The sequence below is a fragment of the Nerophis lumbriciformis genome, linkage group LG36 (genome assembly GCF_033978685.3).
Source record: "Nerophis lumbriciformis linkage group LG36, RoL_Nlum_v2.1, whole genome shotgun sequence".
Lineage (NCBI taxonomy): Eukaryota > Metazoa > Chordata > Actinopteri > Syngnathiformes > Syngnathidae > Nerophis > Nerophis lumbriciformis.
The window spans coordinates 23,447,886-23,470,080 of NC_084583.2; the positions used below are offsets into that span (position 1 = coordinate 23,447,886).

Genomic DNA, 22,195 nt, shown 5'->3' on the forward strand with positions numbered 1-22,195 from the left:
AACTAAATCTCCCTCGTCTTGTTTTTTGTGTCACTAATTTTCCAGAGACATAAACCCACACATCCCCCAGTATATTTCCTCAGTGCCGTGGTATATCGACCCATCCAAAAGACCTACACTTAAACATCAAAGACCACAGTTTGAAATTCAGGAGGAGTTTTCTGCCATTGGAGAATGGTACAAAAGAGGAGTGCAAGAGGTGAGATAAAGGCTACTCTTAAGATTTGATTAGATTGTAAAGATAATACAGTGCATCCAAAAAGTATTCACAGCGCTTCACTTTTTCCATGTTTTGTTATGTAACAGCCTTATTCCAAAATGGAATACATTCATTGGTGTCCTCAAAATTCTAAAGACAATAAACCATAATGACAATGTGAAATGTTTTTATAAAAATGTATTGAAAATTAAAAAAATCACATGTACACAAATACTTTGTTGATGCAGCAATTAAAGCCTCAAGTCTTTTTGAATACGATGCCACAAGCTTGGCACACCTATCTTTGGGTAGTTTCACCCATTCCTCTGTGCAGCACCTCTCAATCTCCATCAGATTGGATGGTAAGTGTTGGTTTTCATCCAGGAGGTCTCTGTACATTGCTGCATTCATCTTAGTCTAGTCAGGGAGGTGACCAAGAACCCGATGGTCACTCCGTCGGAGCTACAGAATTCCTCTTTGGAGAGATGCGATCCTTCCAGAAGGACAACCACCTCTGCAGCAATCCACCAATCAGGCCTGTATGGTATAGTGGCCAGACAGAAACCATTTCTTAGTACTCTCAGAGTCTCAGACCATGAGAAACACAATTCTCTGGTCTGATGAGTCACATATTGAAGTCTTTGGCGGGAATACCAGGCATCATGTTTGGAGTAAACTAGGCACTGCTTATCACCAGGCCAATACCATTCCTACAGTGTAGCTTGGTGGTGGCAGCACCATGCTGTGGGGATGTCTTTTCAGCGGCAGGAACTGGGGGACTCGTCAGGTTAGAGGGAAAGATGAATGCAGCAATGTACAGAGACATCCTGGATGAAAACCAATCTTCCCATCCAACCTGATGGAGCTTGAAAGATGCTGCAAAGAGGAATGGGCGAAACTGCCCAAAGATAAGTGTGCCAAGGTTGTGGCATCGTATTCAAAAAGGCTTGAGACTGTAAATTGTCATGTCTGTGTGATCATGTTTTTGTTTTGGTCATGTTCATTTTGGGTTTTGGACTTTTTGTGCACTTTTGTTTTGTCACCATAGCAACCATTAGTTTTCACCTGTCACGTCACGCACCTGTTTCACGTTTTGAGTCACGCACCTGCTTTCACAAATCATGTCCATAGTATTTAAGTTCATTCTTTTCAGTTTGTCGTTCTGACGACCTCCCCATATATGCTTCTGCACACTCACCACATTTATGCTCTGTCCATTCTTTCCATGTCCATTCCTCAAGCAACTATTTTTGTCCAAGCCAAGTAAGTTTTTGTTCCATGTTTATAGTCTTTTTGGTTTCATAGTTTGTTCTCCGCCATTGTGCGTGTTTTTTCGTTTGTACTTTTTTGCTATAGTCTTTTGGTTTCATAGTTTATTCTCCGCCACTGTGCGCGCTTTTCGTTTGTACTTTTTTTTGATATATTAATAAATCATGTACCTTCATTCCCGTCTCGCCCGAGCCAACTTTCCGTTGCATCCCGGAAAAGCAAACACCCAAGATCAAGTCATGACATAAATGATGCCAAAGATGCATCGAAAAACTATTGAGCAAATGCTGTTAATGCTTATGCACATGTGATTTCACATTTTTTAAATTTTAATCAATATAAATAATATGTATAATTTTCAGGACAACAATGAATTTATTCCATATTGGAATAATAACATAACATGAATACTTTCCAGATGCACTGTAAAAAAAAAAAAAAAGAACTTCAGGTGAACTAACTTGCTCCACTTCTCTAAACAGAACAACGTTACAACTAAATACCGTAAGGGTGCCTGTGAAAACTGTGGCGCAATGACGCACAAGAAAAAGGACTGCTTGGAGGTAAAAGAAAAGAACACAAGGTCTATTGAGGCCCTCTTGATGACTTGATCGTGACTTTTGAGTTTGGCCATTTTTGCTCTCAGCGCCCCAGAAAAGTTGGGGCTAAATTCACGGGCACCCGCATCGCACCGGATGAACATTCTCAGATCCAACTCCACCTGGACTACGATGGAAAGAGAGATCGCTGGAATGGCTACGACCCTGAGGAACACCAGCGCATCGTGGAGGAGTACGCCAAAGTAGATCTGGTAAGCAGTCAAATGAATAAAGTCCACTGCACCATAGAGTTTACAATCCTGACACCAAGAAGTCCAAGTATTCTTATTAAACTGCAACAATTTGTATCTTTGTGCAGCTCCAGTATGTGTATTCTTTTAAGCACTGTATGTGGTTTTCTGGTGATTACTACATTAAAGACTGCTAAATCCATGGTGTAGAACAGGGGTGTCAAAAATTTGATTAATTGCAATTCCTATTACGGTATACTCCAATGCGACTTATATATGTTTTTTTCCTTCTTTATTATGCATTTTCGGCCGGTGCGACTTATACTCCGAAAAATATGGTAGTTCGATGAAATAGTTAATTTACAGCATTCAAGTTTTAGTTATTGTTTTTTAGGAAAGAAAAAAAAAGAAGAAATTCAACTGTAGACACCAAAATCGTAGATCCTAGTTTGTATAGTTCACCAGTTATTTTCGGTATGTTGTGATTAATTGTTCAGTGTTTCCCACAGGACAGGCATCTATTTGTGGTGGTGTGGTCGGGGGGTGGCGGCGGCAGCGGCGATGACCAAGAAGAACGCGGAGTTGGAATATAATTACAACATTTTATGTACATATTTATATACAGATTTGAACAATTAGTGATTCACTGAAATATATTTATTAATTGTTGTTCTTACAAAAAATATATCTTATAAAATATAAAAGCTAAAATGTCTCTTAAAGCTCTGCCCCTTTAATTAGTGAATACTAAATAATTTAACTTTAGCCTACTACTACAACCATATTATTTACCAGCAACATGAAGTGAAACAGAGGCAGAGGTGTCCTGCCACAGTCAGTCAACCTCCTCCTCCTCCTGCTGCTGCTGAACAGGTCGCACCTGTGACTGTAGGCCTACCTCCTCTCCAAGTCCAGCCCTTTTCGGCCGTTGAAAATATTTTTCTATACTCATCTGTGTGAAGGAGTGAACATCCAACATTAGAATTGATTACTAACGAGCAGAACCGTACTATGCACAGTGCCGTCTAACCTTAAGCGGCAGCAGCTCAACACATGCAGGGTTCAACGTTAAGGTTTTTTTCTACTTGCCCGACTTCTCAAATCTACTTGCCCCAATATTTTTACTTGTCCTGCCTAGGTTTTTTCTGGCTGTGTAGTGCTCATGGCTTATATCTTACTAAAATTCTTCCCGTTGACTATTTACAACACTACACAGTATTTATTATTGTTATTTGTATCTATAATTACATTTAAATGGCATTGCATACATGTAAAATTAAATGCTATTTCACATTATTTGACCAGTAGCAGTTACGGTACACTCATCTAAACAGGTCAGCCACCTGTTTAAAGCCCGATCACAGTTGAAATCTTGAAATGAAGGGCCTTTAATGGCCAAAACATTAACCTGGACAACATTTTAACAGCTGGTTGGCTCAGATTTGATTCTTGTCATTGCATTCACATGCTGCAGTGGACAGTGGACAATTTAGCTTCAGTCGACGTGTGTTTATTGACAATAGGGTTATAACCTGGACACGTTAGCTCGTCGGTATGAAAACAGGTGACTGTTACTACGTGCGTCTGCCCCGGCCCCCGAGTCAAACAGCGGCGGTGTTAATGAAGCAGCGTCAGGCTGCTCACCGTCAGTGAAACGCTCGGTGAAATCGCGAATTAACGTTAAATATATGACGAGCCGCGAGCGATGCAGCTATAACCTATCTACCTATAACCTATATTACCCTCGTATTTTGATCCCGTCCGTCCGTCCGTCCCTCTTCTTCCTCTTCTGGCCCACCAGGTGAATTAAGTGCTATTGGCGGAGTTACAATGCATAGTAGGCTACCGCCACCTACTGCACCGGAGTTGTAACTACAAGCAACATTCACAGACAGTCCCATTGCTTTTATGAGCGGTCGAGCGAGTCAAAAGCCGAAAAATCCATTTGTGGCGGACGTAATTCTTTCGCGGCGGGCCGCCACAAATAAATGAATGTGTGGGAAACACTGCTGTTTACTGGTTTGTAAAACTCAACTCTACTTTGACATTTTTGACGTTCTATGTGTTATTCTTTCAGGCCAAAAGGACACTGAAGGCTCATAAGCTTCAGGATGAGTTGGCTTCAGGAAAACTGGACCAATCAGTAAGACTTCCTTCGTGAATGCAGCAAGATAATAAAGTAGGCTCGCTATGAAAACCATATTTTATGATGTTTTTTATGCAGGAGCGCGAACATGACAGCGAGGACGAGGATGAAGATAAATACGCAGATGATGTCGACATGCCGGGTCAGAACTTTGACTCCAAGAGAAGAATCACCGTCAGGAATTTGCGTATCAGAGAAGACACAGCTAAAGTAAGTTTATTGTTGCCATCATTGTAACTATGGCAACTGTTTGCACCATGTTTCTCATCATCAATGTATTCTTATTTTCAACCGATCTTCTTCAGACACCCAGTAATTATCTATATGCAAGAACCCTATTTATAATGTTTACACTCCGTATATGCACACCGTTTTGAAGGTAAAATTGCCCTAATGTGTCACCCCTTATTCTCAATTCCTTTTTCCCCACAGTACTTGAGGAACCTGGATCCAAACTCTGCCTACTACGATCCAAAGACGCGAGCAATGAGAGAGAACCCGTACTCCAGCACAGGCATGAACCCAGACGAGTAAGTCAGTAGACTTCGTTTCCATGTAGAGCGGTACCTCAACTTACGACTATTTTAAGATACGAGGTGTCGCTCGCCTTTTTGTTATGCTTTAAATTGCAAGCAAAGTTACGAACCGCAAGGTGGGCGTAGCTAATGCCACAGTGAAAGTTGTTAGATCTCTCCCCAAAACTTCTAGTCTAACTTCCTTGCATTAGTTTATATCTAGAGATGGAAAAAACTTTGTTTTTAGAGACCAGGAAAAAACCCTCAAGAGAAGCACATACAGGTAAAAGCCAGTAAATTAGAATATTTTGAAAAACTTGATTTATTTCAGTAATTGCATTCAAAAGGTGTAACTTGTACATTATATTTATTCATTGCACACAGACTGATGCATTCAAATGTTTATTTCATTTAATTTTGATGATTTGAAGTGGCAACAAATGAAAATCCAAAATTCCGTGTCACAAAATTAGAATATTACTTAAGGCTAATACAAAAAAGGGATTTTTAGAAATGTTGGCCAACTGAAAAGTATGAAAATGAAAAATATGAGCATGTACAATACTCAATACTTGGTTGGAGCTCCTTTTGCCTCAATTACTGCGTTAATGCGGCGTGGCATGGAGTCGATGAGTTTCTGGCACTGCTCAGGTGTTATGAGAGCCCAGGTTGCTCTGATAGTGGCCTTCAACTCTTCTGCGTTTTTGGGTCTGGCATTCTGCATCTTCCTTTTCACAATACCCCACAGATTTTCTATGGGGCTAAGGTCAGGGGAGTTGGCGGGCCAATTTAGAACAGAAATACCATGGTCCGTAAACCAGGCACGGGTAGATTTTGCGCTGTGTGCAGGCGCCAAGTCCTGTTGGAACTTGAAATCTCCATCTCCATAGAGCAGGTCAGCAGCAGGAAGCATGAAGTGCTCTAAAACTTGCTGGTAGACGGCTGCGTTGACCCTGGATCTCAGGAAACAGAGTGGACCGACACCAGCAGATGACATGGCACCCCAAACCATCACTGATGGTGGAAACTTTACACTAGACTTCAGGCAACGTGGATCCTGTGCTTCTCCTGTCTTCCTCCAGACTCTGGGACCTCGATTTCCAAAGGAAATGCAAAATTTGCATGGTTGGGTGATGGTTTGGGGTGCCATGTCATCTGCTGGTGTCGGTCCACTCTGTTTCCTGAGATCCAGGGTCAACGTAGCCGTCTACCAGCAAGTTTTAGAGCACTTCATGCTTCCTGCTGCTGACCTGCTCTATGGAGATGGAGATTTCAAGTTCCAACAGGACTTGGCGCCTGCACACAGCGCAAAATCTACCCGTGCCTGGTTTACGGACCATGGTATTTCTGTTCTAAATTGGCCCGCCAACTCCCCTGACCTTAGCCCCATAGAAAATCTGTGGGGTATTGTGAAAAGGAAGATGCAGAATGCCAGACCCAAAAACGCAGAAGAGTTGAAGGCCACTATCAGAGCAACCTGGGCTCTCATAACACCTGAGCAGTGCCAGAAACTCATCGACTCCATGCCACGCCGCATTAACGCAGTAATTGAGGCAAAAGGAGCTCCAACCAAGTATTGAGTATTGTACATGCTCATATTTTTCATTTTCATACTTTTCAGTTGGCCAACATTTCTAAAAATCCCTTTTTTGTATTTGCCTTAAGTAATATTCTAATTTTGTGACACACGGAATTTTGGATTTTCATTTGTTGCCACTTCAAATCATCAAAATTAAATGAAATAAACATTTGAATGCATCAGTCTGTGTGCAATGAATAAATATAATGTACAAGTTACACCTTTTGAATGCAATTACTGAAATAAATCACGTTTTTCAAAATATTCTAATTTACTGGCTTTTACCTGTATACCGGTACATATTACAACAGGACTTGCAACGAGGAGGCTGTTGCCACCAGGAGCTGTGCTCTGTTTTCCGTCCTACCATGTGGGGTGAAGGGTCGAAGGTGTGGGGTGTGGTACGTGTGTGTGTGTGTGTGTGTGTGTGTGTGTGTGTGTGTGTGTGTGTGTGTGTGTGTGGCATGTATTTTCCTTGGATGCGTCAGCCAGTCAGTCCAACAAAAGTCAACAAACAACAGGTGTATGTCCATGAGAGACAGGAAAATAGTTTTTTGCGTCTTCGCTGGACTGTCCTTTTAGGGGAATCTCGAAGCAATGACCTTGCCAGGTCACTTGCAGCCAGGACAAATTATATAGATTAGAATGTTTGTATTTAAGCAAGCAAAAACAATTGTTAATTTGTCACTTTAATTGGCTATTTTTTTGTCCTGAAATTCATCATACTTCGCCATGCAGAGCAGACGGTATCTCCAAGATGTTGTCCAGTTTGCGATTTAGTCCAAAACCACGAAAGTCTGCGTGCCCACAGCTCTGCCCGCACGCTCCAATCATTCGTGGCAGTTTTGGGGTACCGTATTGTCCGCACTATAAGGCGCACCGGATTATTAGCCGCACCTTCAATGAATGGCATATTTCATAACTTTGTCCACCAATAAGCCGCCCCGGACTATAAGCCGCGCATACGCTGCGCTAAAGGGAATGTCAAAAAAACAGTCAGATAGGTCAGTCAAACTTTAATAATATATTAAAAACCAGCGTTCTAACAACTCTGTCCCAAAATGTACGCAAATGTGCAATCACAAACATAGTAAAATTCAAAATATTGCAGAGCAATAGCAACATAATGTTGCTCGAACATTAATGTCACAACACACAAAATAAACATAGCGCTCACTTTCTGAAGTTATTCTTCATTCGTAAATCCTTCGTCTTCGGTGTCCGAAGTGAAAAGTTGGGCAAATTTACGATCCACTGGCAGATGTTGGCGTCGTCTGGCGCTGCCTCCTCGTCTTAGTGAAGGTGTGTTCGCCTTCTGTCTTCCATTGTTCCCACGCAGTTAGCAGTCTAGCTTCGAATGCCCTGTTGACACCAATATCTAGCGGCTGGAGGTCTTTTGTCAATCCACGCGGAATGACGGCGAGTATTGAATTAAGCGCGTAAGCGTGTCTCTCAATGTGCTGTTATGAGCTAGCAAATATAACAACTACACTACCCAGCATGCAACGATAGTTACGAGCATGCGCGGTAGCCCTGAGAAGCGTTTTATGCTGGCAGTTAGAATGTGGTTATGAGCACGCTGTGAGTAAACGTTGAGAACTCAGTTAACACGCCTCGTCTGCATTATTTATAATTAGACAGACAACACACTTAATAGGAGCCATTTTGGGGTCTTTACATAAACACACAAATGGAAATGAAACGTCACATATCCCAGCATGCACCGCGCGCTTCTTCTACGGGGAAAAAAGATGGCGGCTGTTTACCGTAGTTGCGAGACCTAAACTTTATGAAAATGAATCTTAATATTTATCCATATATAAAGCGCACCGGGTTATAAGGCGCACTGTCAGCTTTTGAGTAAATTTGTGGTTTTTAGGTGCGCCTTATAGTGCGGAAAATACGGTACCTTGAACGGCTGTCAGCATCTTCCAATTTGCTGTTACACCTGGCAACGCTTACTCCAATCAACAGGTGTCTTGTTATCGTGATTCGGAATAGGTAGATATTGTGTTAATTTTGACTTTTTAATTTAGTTTTACTCAGTCTTTTGACAAAAATGCATTTTAGTTTTAGTCATTTAAATGTATTTAGTTTTAGTCTAGTTTTCGTTGACTAAAATATAAGGTATAAAGGATAACGCATCTTTTAATTTGTCGGTCCTGCAACTTTTCCATTCATCCATTTTCTTCCGCTTATCCGAAGTCGGGTCGCGGGGGCAGCAGCTTAAGCAGAGAACCCCAGACTTCCCTCTCCCCAGCTACTTCGTCCTGCTCTTTCCGGGGGATCCCGAGGCGTTCCCATGCCAGCTGGGAGACATAGTCTCTCCACCGTGTCCTGGGTCTTCCCCGTGGTCTCCTACAGGTCGGACGTGCCCTAAACAGGCATCCGGGGGGCATCTTGACCAAATGCCCGAGCCACCTCATCTGGCTCCTCTCGATGTGGAGGACTAGTACCTTTACTCTTGAGCTCCTCCTGAATGACAGAGCTTCTCACCCTATCTCTAAGGGAGAGCCTCGCCACCCGGCGGAGGAAACTTATTTCGGCCGCTTGTATCCGTGATCTTGTCCTTTTGGTCATAACCCAAATCTCATGACCATAGGTGAGGATGGGAACATAGATCAATCGGTAAATTAAGAGCTTCTTCACCCCTTTATCGCTACGGATTGATACAGAGTCCAGATCATTGTCAATCTCACAATCCACTCTTCCCTCACTTGTGAACAAGACTCCAAGGTACTTGAGCTCCTGCACTTGGGGGAAGATCTCCTCCTCATGGCACTCCACCCTTTTCTGGGCGAGAGTCATGGACTCAAACTGGGAGGTGTTGATTCTCATCCCAGCCGCTTCACACTCAGCTGCGAACCGATCCAGTGAGAGCTGAGGATCCTGGCCAGATGAAGGCAGCAGGAACACATTGTCTGCAAAAAGCAGAGACATAATCATGCAGCCACCAGACTGTAGCCCTTCAATGCCCTGACTGCGCCTAGAGATTCTGTCCATAAATGTTATAAACAGAATCAATGATGTATTTCAATAAATCTGAATATGGCGCATCACATTAACTCAGAATCAATTCGGACTCAGAAACGAATTAAAGCCTCAGAATTATTTTCTGAACCTACATTCAATACAATGTACAAACCCCGTCTTAATATGAGTTGGGAAATTGTGTTAGATGTAAATATAAACGGAATACAATGATTTGCAAATCATTTTCAACCCATATTCAGTTGAATATGCTACAAAGACAACATATTTGATGTTCAAACTGATAGACATTTTTTTTTTAAGCAAATAATCATTAACTTTAGAATTTGATGCCAGCAACACGTGACAAAGAAGTTGGGAAAGGTGGCAATAAATACTGATAAAGTTGAGGAATGCTCATCAAACACTTATTTGGAACATCCCACAGGTGTGCAGGCTAATTGGGAACAGGTGGGTGTCATGATTGGGTATAAAAACAGCTTCCCAAAAGATGCTCAGTCTTTCACAAGAAAGGATGGGGCGAGGTACACCCCTTTGTCCACAACTGCGTGAGCAAATACCGTATTTTCCGCACCATAAGGCGCCCTGGGTTATAAGCCGCGCCTTCAATGAACGGCATATTTCAAAACTTTGTCCACCTATAAGCCGCCCCGTGTTATAAGCCGCATCTAACTGCGCTAAAGGGAATGTCAAAAAAACAGTCAGATAGGTCAGTCAAACTTTAATAATATATTAAAAACCAGCGTGATGTGGGCGCGCATGGAGTCGTATATCAACATGGACGGAGCTGCGTGAAAAAAGCCACCCGGCCTCTTCGCGTAAACTTCCCTTAACCACTCGCTCATCTTTTCTTCATCCATCCATCCCTTCGAGTTAGCTTTTATGATGACGCCGGCTGGAAAGGTCTCTTTTGGCAAGGTCTTCCTTTTGAATATCACCATGGGTGGAAGTTTCTGGCCATTAGCATGGCAAGCTAGAACCACAGTGAAGGATGACTTCTCATTCCCTGTGGTGCGAATATTCACCGTACGTGCTCCCGTTGTATCCACAGTGCGGTTCACAGGAATATCAAAAGTCAGTGGAACCTCGTCCATGTTGATAATGTTCTCTGGCCGGATCTTTTTTTCAGCTATCTTGTTTTTACAATATGCACGGAAAGTAGCCAGCTTTTCTTGAAAGTCTTTAGGCAGTTGCTGTGAAATAGTAGTCCGTGTGCGGATGGAGAGATTGCGTCTTTTCATGAACCGGAAACCTGTCGCTTAGTAGGAGCCATTTTGTGGTCTTTACAGATGTAAATACACAAAGGAAATGAAACTTAATATCCGCGCGCTTCTTCTTCTTCTACGGGGGCGGGTGGTTGCTTACAGTAGAAGAAGAAGCGCTTCCTCTTCTATGGGGAAAAAAGATGGCGGCTGTTTACCGTAGTTGCGAGACCTAAACTTTATGAAAATGAATCTTAATATTAATCCATATATAAAGCGCACCGGGTTATAAGCCGCACTGTCAGCTTTTGAGTAAATTTGTGGTTTTTAGGTGCGGCTAATAGTGCGGAAAATACGGTAGTCAAACAGTTTAAGAACAACGTTTCTCAAAGTGCAATTGCAGGAAATTTAGGGATTTCAACATCTACGGTCCATAATATCATCAAAAGGTTCAGAGAATCTGGAGAAATCACTCCACGTAAGCGGCATGGCCGGAAACCAACATTGAATGACCGTGACCTTCGATCCCTCAGACGACACTGTATCAAAAACCGACATCAATCTCTAAAGGATATCACCACATGGGCTCAGGAACTCAGAAAGGCTCAGAAAGTAGTATGCAATGGTGCACGTATCGGGGCCCGGCTCACCTCATGGTGTCCAGAACGACCGCCGCACGCTTTACAGCGGACCCAGTGTCTTGTTGCGGTTTTAAAGCCGACGAGGGGTTTCTCCAGTGGGATTTACCGTGCCATATCGAGAGCCTGTGGAACATGACCAAGCAAGAGTTGGTCCAGGACTACCTTGACCTGCAGTGGTGTGTGTGTCCCGCCTGGACCCCCGGGGGTTCTGAGCGTGGATGGCCCCTGTAGTTGTTATTGTATTTTTTTCCAAGCAACATATCTCTTCAAAAAGTTTTTAAAAGGTATGTTCCACTTTTCCCTCAGTTGATATCTATGGACATTGTGTTATTTTTTTTGGCAGAGTGGGGTATGCTGGGGACAACTTTGCCCGCTATACTGGAGACACCATAACCATGGCTCAGACGCAAAGTAAGCCACAAATAACTTCATAATGCGAATAGAATAATGAAAAGCTGTGGCCATAAGAGCGATAAGAAGACTCTCAATTAGCTTTAGCTATTTAGCTTGAGGTGATCGACCCCGTCTCCTTCCAGTGTTTGCTTGGGAAGCCTACGAGAGGGGCTCCGAGGCGCATCTACAGGCCGACCCCACCAAGCTGGAGCTGCTTCATCGGTCCTTTAAGGTCAAGAAGGAGGACTTTAAAGAGCAACAGAGGGAGAGCATCCTGGAAAAGGTAACTACAGTGTGGCTTTTGTCTCACTTTTATACAAGTCAAACCAAGCAAGTTTGTTTTTCCAACATACATGTGTGTATTCTTCTTAAAAATATTTATTTGCAAAGTGCATTTCAAACCATATTCAAAAGAAAAATACAATTACAACTCTATTTTTACTGCATACATATTTCTGCATTGAGCACAAACTGACAGGTGCATGTATCACAGTGTATGAAATCCACTTTTTTAAATACAGTGAGTCTTATTTCATCTGTGCAACGCAATACTCCAAATCCATGCAATGCGTTATCGGCATGCGCTTTAAAATGTCTGGTAAGTTACTCTTGAAGTGCTACTTACTCACAATGAACTCATCAGCGGTATTAATTAGGGATGTTCCGATCCGATATTTGGATCGGATCGGCTGCCGATATTTGCCAAAAATTGCGTATCGGCAAGGCATGGGAAAATGCCGATCCAGATCCAGTTTTTAAAAAAAACTCCGGTCCGTGTTTTCCAACGCACCTATTTAAATAATACATTCCACTTTTCTGCTGCTCCGTAATTTCCGTTCCGCATTTTCCAGCACACCTTCAACACATCCACAATTCTCACGCAGTTGCTTTTAGCTGCTGGCATTACACGACAGGCTCTTCTCACTCTTTCCTGTGTCTCCCTCTCACAGACAGCAAGCGCACCTTCTTACACACGTCACATACTGTCACGTCATACGTCACATACTGTCACGTCATACGTCACATACGTATACGCCCTCCCCGAGCAGAGAGGTAGCAGCATGGCTAACGTTAGCTGTGATGCTAGCGCAGCCGTGCGAGCAACGCTCCCTCTAAGGTGCTCGCCTGTGCAATTGCGCACTGTTTAAGCGTCCTCTGCGCATAGCAAATCTATGCCACGCACAAAATCAAATAAAAAAATAAGCGCATAACAATTTTCGACACACGGACACGACAGAGACAACAGTTTTCGTCATCATTGTTCAAATATTGTGACGTCTGTCGAGACGCTTATCTCCTTTCGGTGCCACACGTCCACACCATCAAAATGCCGAGGCAAACATTTCCACATCAACACCGTATGAAAAAATTAGTGATTTTTTTAGTTGTGATTTCCTTCTCTGCATGAAAGTTTAAAAGTAGCATATATTAATGCAGTATGAATAAGAATGTTTTAATGTAGACATGCAAGCCTTGAAAGAAAATTTTGAAAATCAAGACTACATTTCCTGCAAATGGGTGCATTTCTACCCTATATTTTAACTTTAGATTTATTCTCATATCAAACTCTTTTGGCTGTCTTTTTGACACTTACATCCGGCGCCCCCCTCCACACCCTGGATTATAAATAATGTAAATAATTCAATGTGATTATCTTGTGTGATGACTGTATTATGATGATAGTATATATCTGATAGTATATATCTGTATCATGAATCAATTTAAGTGGACCCCGACTTAAATAAGTTGAAAAACTTATTGGGGTGTTACCATTTAGTGGTCAATTGTACGGAATATGTACTTCACTGTGCAACCTACTAATAAAAGTCTCAATCAATCAATCAAAACACATAGAATCATCATACTGCTGTGATTATATGCATCAAGTGTTCATTCAAGGCTAAGGCAAAATATCGAGATTTTTATTGTGTATCGCAATATGGCCTTAAAATATCGCAATATTAAAAAAAGGCCATATCGCCCAGCCCTAGTTCAATGATGCCATTTCTGTTTGTCATGTATAATTTTGTCTATTTTGTGTTTATCCTTGAATAAACAGGTCAGTTTCTTGTTACCAACCATTGTGTATTATTCAAACTCCCCTAATTCAGCTGGCTAGTTGTTATCAAGAGTACTAAAACCCTTTTCAACATGATTCTGACAACTAAGTAGGCTAAATAACTTTAAACTTTAATACATGCTCGGATAGGCCAGTATCGGTCAGTATCGGTTTCGGATCGGAAATGCAAAAACAATATCGGTATCGGATCGGAAGTGCAAAAACCTGCATCGGGACATCCCCAGTATTAATGCTGACTGAGCAGTTTGATCCCTAGTGCTCATACGACATTGGTACTGTTGTTGCGCTGTTGTGCGCTACACTTGTTCACACCAGTGTTTTTCAACCACTGTGCCGCGGCACACTGGTGTGCCGTGAGATACAGTCTGGTGTGCCGTGGGAGATTATCTAGTTTCACCTATTTTTTGCAAACCAGTAATTATAGTCTGCAAATTATGTGTTGTTGTTGAGTGTCGGTGCTGTCTAGAGCTCGGCAGAGTAACCGTGTAATACTCTTCCATATCAGTAGGTGGCAGCCGGTAGCTAATTGCTTTGTAGATGTCGGAAACAGCGCGGGGCAGTGCATGTAAAAAGGTGTCTAATGCTTAAACCAAAAATAAACAAAACGTGAGTGCCACTAAGAAAAGTCATTGAAGCTTAGGGAAGGCTATGCAGAACGAAACTAAAACTGAACTGGCAACAAAGTCAACAAAAACAGAATGCTGGACGACAGCAAAGACTTACTGTGGAGCAAAGACGGCGTCCACAATGTACATCCGAACACGGCAATCAACAATGTCCCCACAAAGAAGGATAAAAAAAACTGAAACAATTTTTGATTGCTAAAACAAAGTAGATGTGGGAAATATAGCTCAAAGGAAGACATGAAACTGCTACAGGAAAATACCAAAACAAGAGAAAAAGCCACCAAAATAGGAGCGCAAGACAAGAAGTAAAACACTCATAAAACTGTAAATAATCCACTAAGTCATAGAAATTGCAGCAATAAATGCCACCTTCTACAAAAGAAGTCAACAGAATGACTCCAAATAAAACTAACTAATCCACTAAATCATAAAAATTGCAGTAATACAGCCAATGAGAACATGTCATTTAATTAACGTGATCGCCCCTCTTGCAAGTAATTAATGACCTTTGACACCTTGTTAAAAATAAGTAATCAGAATGACTTTCAATAAAACTGTAAATAATTCACTAAATCATAAAAATTGCAGTAATACAGCCAATTACAAAACGTCATTTAAATAACGTGATCTCCCATCTGGCAAGTAATTAATGATCTTTGCCACCTTCTACAAAAGAAGTCAACAGAATGACTCCAAATAAAACTGTAACTAATCCACTAAATCATAAAAATTGCAGTAATACAGCCAATGAGAACATGTCATTTAATTAACGTGATCTCCCATCTGGCAAGTAATTAAAACCTTTGCCACCTTGTACAAAAGAAGTCAACAGAATGACTCCAAATAAGACTGTACATAATCCACCAAGGAAAACAGCAAAAAACTCCAAATAAGTCCCAGCGTGATGTGACAGGTGGTGACAGTACACCTACTTTGAGACAAGAGCTATAGTGATGCATGCTCGGTTATGCTTTAAAGTCATATCCAACAATTACTGTCAACTGAGTTTCCTTTTTTAATGATTTCTGTAGATTCCTAATGAAGCCTTTAGCTTGACGCTCCTCTACTTTCTCCCTCGCTCCGCTTGCTTCGGCAACAACAACAAACAAACTCCAGATGCTCCTCTTCGTTTTGTATCGTTTACTTACTTATTCAAAAACGTAAAACAATAACGATGTGGGAACAAATGAATGGCAAAATAAAGAGAGTTTGTGACAGTAGGTGTTAGAAAAAGTAAGAGTGAGGTCAAAAAACTGTGTGGCTCAATTCCCCCCGCACCTGACTGCCATTACCCATAATGCACTCTGTCCAAAAACCAACCAACCACACAGATCCTTCCGCCATATATGCAATCAAACAGTTACGTCATCAAATTTAGACAAATGTGATAATTACAAATAAAGTGTACCTTATAATTATTCTAAGCATGCAAATATATACATTTTTGTATTATGCAAATAAAGTAAATAGTCCCATTTTGGCTGAATAAACATAAAGCACCTTCCATAAAAATGTAAATGAACTTAAACAGCATTTAGGCTCCTACAATTTCTGCTGGCGGTGTGCCTCTGCATTTTTTCAAAGCAAAAAATGTGCCTTGTAGAGATGCTCCGCGGATTATCCGCGGATCGGGCGGATGAAATAAAAAAAAAAAAAGATTTTATCCGCGGGTCGGGTCGGGTCGGGCGGTTGAAATAGAAAAAAATTAGATTTTAAATAGATTCAGGCGGGTGGCAGTTAAACCAATTGGGAAATATATATACATAGTTAAATGTTGTTACCCACATACGAAAAACGAGCAGGCACCTGCAGCATATGCCACAACAGAAGAAGAAAAAAAAAAGAGATGGACACTTTTACGGAGCGGAGAAGGGGTCCGGGACCGAGGCCCCTTCCCCCGAGAGGGCCCCACCGGGAGCCGTAGCTGAGGCGATCCGCGAGAAGGGCCCGACGCACGTCCAGGGTCACCACCGCGCCCACCGCACCGACACCCCGCCTCGTCCGCCTTCGCCGCGGCCGGCGTCACGCGCAGCAGGTAAGCAGCTTACCTGCCCGCCACCCCCGTGGCCGGGGGCTCGTAACAGGGGTCACTCCGCGCGCAGTGCGCTCACGAAAGGGGTGGGGCTCACCCTGGTTGATATAGACAGCAGGACAGTGGCCATGGAAGTCGGAACCCGCTAAGGAGTGTGTAACAACCCACCTGCCGAATCAACTAGCCCTGAAAATGGATGGCGCTGGAGCGTCGGGCACATACCCGGCCGTCGCCGGCAGCGAGATGCGCTTGGAGGTGCGCTCAGCGCGGCTCCCATATGATTGCGCACTGGTGTGCGTCTGGGTCGTGACAGCGTGGCACGCGAATGTCTGTGCTGCATTGGATCAGTCTCCTTTCTTTAACAGGCAAAAGCTTTATAACCTCACTAATGCCTTGCATCGTCTATATTAGATATATAACAACGGGCGGGTGCGGGCGGGTGCGGTTCTGATCAAATGTTACATCGGGTGGATGGCGAATGGTTGACGACTTTCTGATGCGGTTGCGGATGAAATAATTGCCTATCCGCGCATCTCTAGTGCCTTGGCTCAAAAAAGGTTGAAAAACACATTTTCACACAAACGTTGATAAACAAAGACAATGAAGTCCAAATCTTTTATCAAATTAAAAAACAATTTTACCTGAGTTTTGTCATTTTCGGAAAGCTTCTCTCTAATTCTCACCTGCTAATTTATTATTTGTATGATCTCTGTGGGAAAGGTTTGTTCCACTGTTTCTCTTGACTTTTGTGCGTTATTAGTATGGAGGCCAGGAGCACTTGGACGCGCCCCCCCGAGAGCTGCTGTTGGCTCAGACAGAAGACTACGTGGAGTACTCACGTCACGGCGCTGTGTTGAAAGGTCTCGAGAAAGCCATCGCTCGCTCCAAGTACGAAGAAGACGTGCTCATCAACAACCACGCCGTAATAACGAGCGAACACACTTGCTCTGATTGGCTTCTTCCTTTTCTTGACAACAAACGCTCTCCTCCACAGTGTATTTGGGGCTCCTACTGGAAGGATGGCTTCTGGGGGTACAAGTGCTGCCACTCCATGGTCAAGCAGAGTTACTGCACAGGCGACACTTTGATTGGAATTGTGAGCACTGAGCTTCTTGGTCCGCATCAACTTTGTGTAACTTTTTCTTTTTTTTCCCATCAATTAAAGAGCAACACAGAGTGTGTTCCATTTGAAGACGGTATGAACCAGCCACTGGAGGAAGAGGAGGAGGAACCCAAGACTCTGCTTGAGGCAAGACATGCCTTTACTTCTTTATTTCACCACACTTCCTTGATCAACTGTCTACTCAATTAACAATCAATGAATAAATCATACACATTACAACAGACAGGAACGAAACAAAAGGAAAGCGTGCCGTTCGCACGAGAAGCTACAGCAAAAACTTACTTAGCACAGGAATACTAGAAGCTAAGGTAACTTTAGCACAGGAATCATGAGCTCGAAAACCAGAATGCCAACGTAACTGTTGCAAATGCAAACAATGAAGCCACGACGAGTGACGGGAAAAGGCAGGCTTAAATGAGCAACAGGTGCGCGTACAAGGCAGGTGAAAATCATAAGTAACCATGGTGACCATGGACACTCTAACCACTAGGCCACCTACTCAGTGGCCTAGTGGTTAGAGTGTCCGTCCTGAGATCGGTAGGTTGGGAGTTCAAATCCCGGCCGAGTCATACCAAAGACTATAAAAATGGGACCCATTACTTCCCTGCTTGGCACTCAGCATCAAGGGTTGGAATTGGGGGTTAAATCACCAAAATGATTCCCGGGCGCAGCCACCGCTGCTGCCCACTGCTCCCCTCACCTCCCAGGGGGTGATCAAGGGTGATGGGTCAAATGCAGAGAATAATCTCGCCACACCTAGTGTGTGTGTGACAATCATTGGTACTTTAACTTTAACTTTAAAACAAACCCCCGAAGTGCACAAAACTAAGGAAGTCCAAAACTAACAGAACATAACTAAACAAAACATGATCTGACAAATATATACATCATTTACTGACTTTTTATAATAAAATATCTGTGAATTAGTATATACAACAGTTTTGAAATATGTATTTAATTAATACAGTCATTATTAACATATTGAGATGAAGAATATCTTATTTTCAATAAGGTTGAAAGTATCTCTCATAATTCTTCTTCTTTGTAAACACTATTCATTTGAACAAGCTCTTAAAGTGGATCATATCAGTACAATGTTTCACTTCTTTACTTCATCCATTCCATCATTTCATTCCACATCATTTTAGCTGTTTGCAATTTTACCAAATCATCCAACTTTAATATTTTTGACTGAATAAATAAAGTGTTTGTATGTTCACTATATCCAACATTATGTATCAGTCTAATTGATCTTTTTTGTAACACGGTTAACGAATGTAGCGCACATTTGTAGTTATTTCCCTACATTTCTGCACAATAACTCAGATATGGTAATACTATAGTAGCGAGCAGTAGAGAATGTGAAGTGATTTGTTAAACCAAATATTGTGTTTTTTTTCCATATACAACAACCTATCTGGACTCCATAAGAGAATCGATAAAGGAATCGGTTCGATAAGAGGATTCGATAATAGGCTCAAACTCAATCATTTCTTATCAAACATTATCCCTATGCACGGGTGTTCCATTTCGTGTAGTAGTACGGTAACGTTCGCCTTAAAAACATTCATGATGTTTCTTGGTGTGCACTGATTTAAAATATATTGTACGCGTCATTCTACATCAAATATACCGAATATCTTAAAGGGGCTTTTTATTTTTTTAGCCCATTTTTTCATGCCAATGTTTTTCCACAATTGTTGGTTTTATTGAATATAAATTGTGTGGTGTCGTTGGATATAATGCTTAATACATTGGAAAGTTCGGGAAGTCCTGTGGGGAGTGCTCAGAGAGTATGGGGTATCGGACTGTCTGATTGTGGCGGTCCGCTCCCTGTATGATCAGTGTCAGAGCTTGGTCCGCATATCCGACATTAAGTCGGACACATTTCCAGTGAGGGTTGGACTCCGCCAAGGCTGCCCTTTGTCACCCATTCTGTTCATAACTTTTATGGACAGAATTTCTAGGCGCAGTCAAGGCGTTGAGGGGATCTGGTTTGGTGGCTGCAGGATTAGGTCTCTGCTTTTTGCAGATGATGTGGTCCTGATGGCTTCATCTGGCCAGGATCTTCAGCTCTCACTGGATCGGTTCGCAGCCGAGTGTGAAGCGACTGGGATGAGAATCAGCACCTCCAAGTCCGAGTCCATGGTTCTCGCCCGGAAAAGGGTGGAGTGCCATCTCCGGGTTGGGGAGGAGTTTTTTTTGTGTCCCAATATTGGGCTCTTTTTTAAGTTAAATTAATCTGTGATTAATCATGACTACGGTAATCCAAATTCAAAAGTGTGATTAATCTGATGTTAAAAAAAAAAAATTAGTTAACAGCAGTAGTTTTTATGTAGACACAGAATTATTTCAAACCACACTCGTGTAGATTGATTGACATTTTTTTTCTGTGTGGAAGGTGCCCTGGATAAACAGGGCCTCTGGTTTTTGGAGCCTCAATTGCTATCATCAATTCCACATAATATGTCACTTTGCCCAACATGGATACAGAGCTAATGTTTCAACTTCGATGGCTTTAATTGAAATTACAGAAGAAATTACCAATGCTATAGATACCGTATTTTCCGCACCATAAGGTGCCCTGGGTTAAAAGCCGCGCCTTCAATGAACGGCATATTTCAAAACTTTGTCCACCTATAAGCCGCCCGGTGTTGTAAGCCGCATCTAACTGCGCTAAAGGAATGTCAAAAAAACAGTCAGATAGGTCAGTCAAACTTTAATAATATATTAAAAACCAGCGTTCTAACAACTCTGTTCACTCCCAAAATGTACGCAAATGTGCAATCACAAACATACGTATATCAACATGGACAGAGCTGCGTGAAAAAAGCCACCCGGCCTCTTCGCGTAAACTTAAACTTACCTTAACCACTCGCTCATCTTTTCTTCATCCATCCCTTCGAGTTAGCTTTTATGATGACGCCGGCTGGAAAGGTCTCTTTTGGCAAGGTCTTCCTTTTGAATATCACCATGGGTGGAAGTTTCATTAGCATGGCAAGCTAGAACCACAGTGAAGGATGACTTCTCATTCCCTGTGGTGCGAATATTCACCGTACGTGCTCCCGTTGTATCCACAGTGCGGTTCACAGGAATATCAGTTGCTGTGAAATACGGTAGTAATCCGTGTGCGGATGGAGAGATTGCGTCTTTTCATGAACCGGATCCTTGTCGCTTTGTAGGAGCCATTTTGTGGTATTTACAGATGTAAACACACAAAGGAAATGAAACGTACGGTGATATCCGCGCGCTTTTTCTTCTTCTACGCGGGCGGGTGGTTGCTTACAGTAGAAGAAGAAGCGCTTCCTGTTCTATGGGGGCGGGTGCTTACCTTGGCAGTTGCTTGCGTAGAAGAAGAAGCGCTTCCTGTTCTACCGGGAAAAAAGATGGCGGCTGTTTACCGAAGTTGCGAGACCGAAACTTTATGAAAATGAATCTTAATATTTATCCATATATAAAGCGCACCGGGTTAAAAGCCGCACTGTCAGCTTTTGAGTAAATTTGTGGTTTTTAGGTGCGGCTAATAGTGCGGAAAATACGGTAATAAAAAATGTGCGGCAGCAGTTTTTATGGATCTAACTAAAGCATTTGACACAATTAATCACAATATTTTAATCTAAAAACTAGAACGATATGGCATCAGAGGGTTAGTCTTAAACTGGATAAGAAGTTATCTAATGAACAGGAAACAATACGTGAAGCTAGGCGAACACACCTCTACAACGCTAAATATATCCTGTGGTGTACCTCAGGGATCAACACTAGGACCTAAATTATTCAATCTATATATAAATGACATTTGTAAAGTTACAAAAGATTTAAAGTTAGTATTATTTGCGGATGATACAACAGCGTTTTGTTCAGGAGAGAACACACAGAAGATACTACAAATAATAACAGAAGAAATGAACAAATTAAAAAGATGGTTTGACAAAAACAGACTATCGTTGAATCTCAGTAAAACTAAAATAATGCTATTTGGTAACAGTAGAAGAGAAAGTCAAACACAAATACAAATAGACGGAATAGAAATTGAAAGAGTAAATGAAACCAAATTTCTAGGTATAATGATTGATGATAAATTGAACTGGAAATCTCACGTAAAAAATATACAACATAAAGTAGCAAGAAACACGTCAATAATGAATAAAGCAAAACATGTTCTAGACAAAAAATCACTTCATATTCTCTACTGCTCACTAGTGTTACCATATCTGAGTTACTGTGTAGAAATATGGGGAAATAATTACAAAAGTACACTTCATTCATTAACGGTGTTACAAAAAAGATCAGTTATAATAATACATCATGTTGGATATAGAGAACACACAAATCCTTTATTTATTGAATCAAAGATACTGAAATTCTACGACATAGTGAATTTGCAAACAGCTAAAATGATACACAAAGCAAACTATAACCTGCTACCCAAGAATATACAACAATTCTTCTCAAAAAAAGAGGAGAAATATAATCTTAGGGAGAAATGTAATTTAAAACATTTGTATGCACGTACAACACTTAAGACCTTCAGTATATCAGTATGTGGAATTAAATGATGGAATGGATTAAGCAAAGCAATCAAACAATGTACTAATATGATCCACTT

At 41.8% G+C, this 22,195-nt stretch overlaps 1 protein-coding gene across 1 annotated transcript in view; it reads left to right on the top strand.

Annotated features, from left to right (window-relative positions):
• The window catches only part of slu7 (SLU7 homolog, splicing factor), a 34,677-nt gene that overhangs the window by 7,398 nt on the left and 5,084 nt on the right, over nt 1-22,195 (top strand). The window contains exons 2-12 of the mRNA XM_072912503.1: nt 46-199; nt 1,951-2,031; nt 2,115-2,279; nt 4,336-4,401; nt 4,483-4,614; nt 4,837-4,934; nt 11,676-11,743; nt 11,869-12,008; nt 17,224-17,385; nt 17,458-17,559; nt 17,629-17,712. Coding sequence (XP_072768604.1) covers nt 46-199; nt 1,951-2,031; nt 2,115-2,279; nt 4,336-4,401; nt 4,483-4,614; nt 4,837-4,934; nt 11,676-11,743; nt 11,869-12,008; nt 17,224-17,385; nt 17,458-17,559; nt 17,629-17,712 — 1,252 coding nt within the window. The remainder of the gene's footprint in view (nt 1-45; nt 200-1,950; nt 2,032-2,114; nt 2,280-4,335; nt 4,402-4,482; nt 4,615-4,836; nt 4,935-11,675; nt 11,744-11,868; nt 12,009-17,223; nt 17,386-17,457; nt 17,560-17,628; nt 17,713-22,195) is intronic.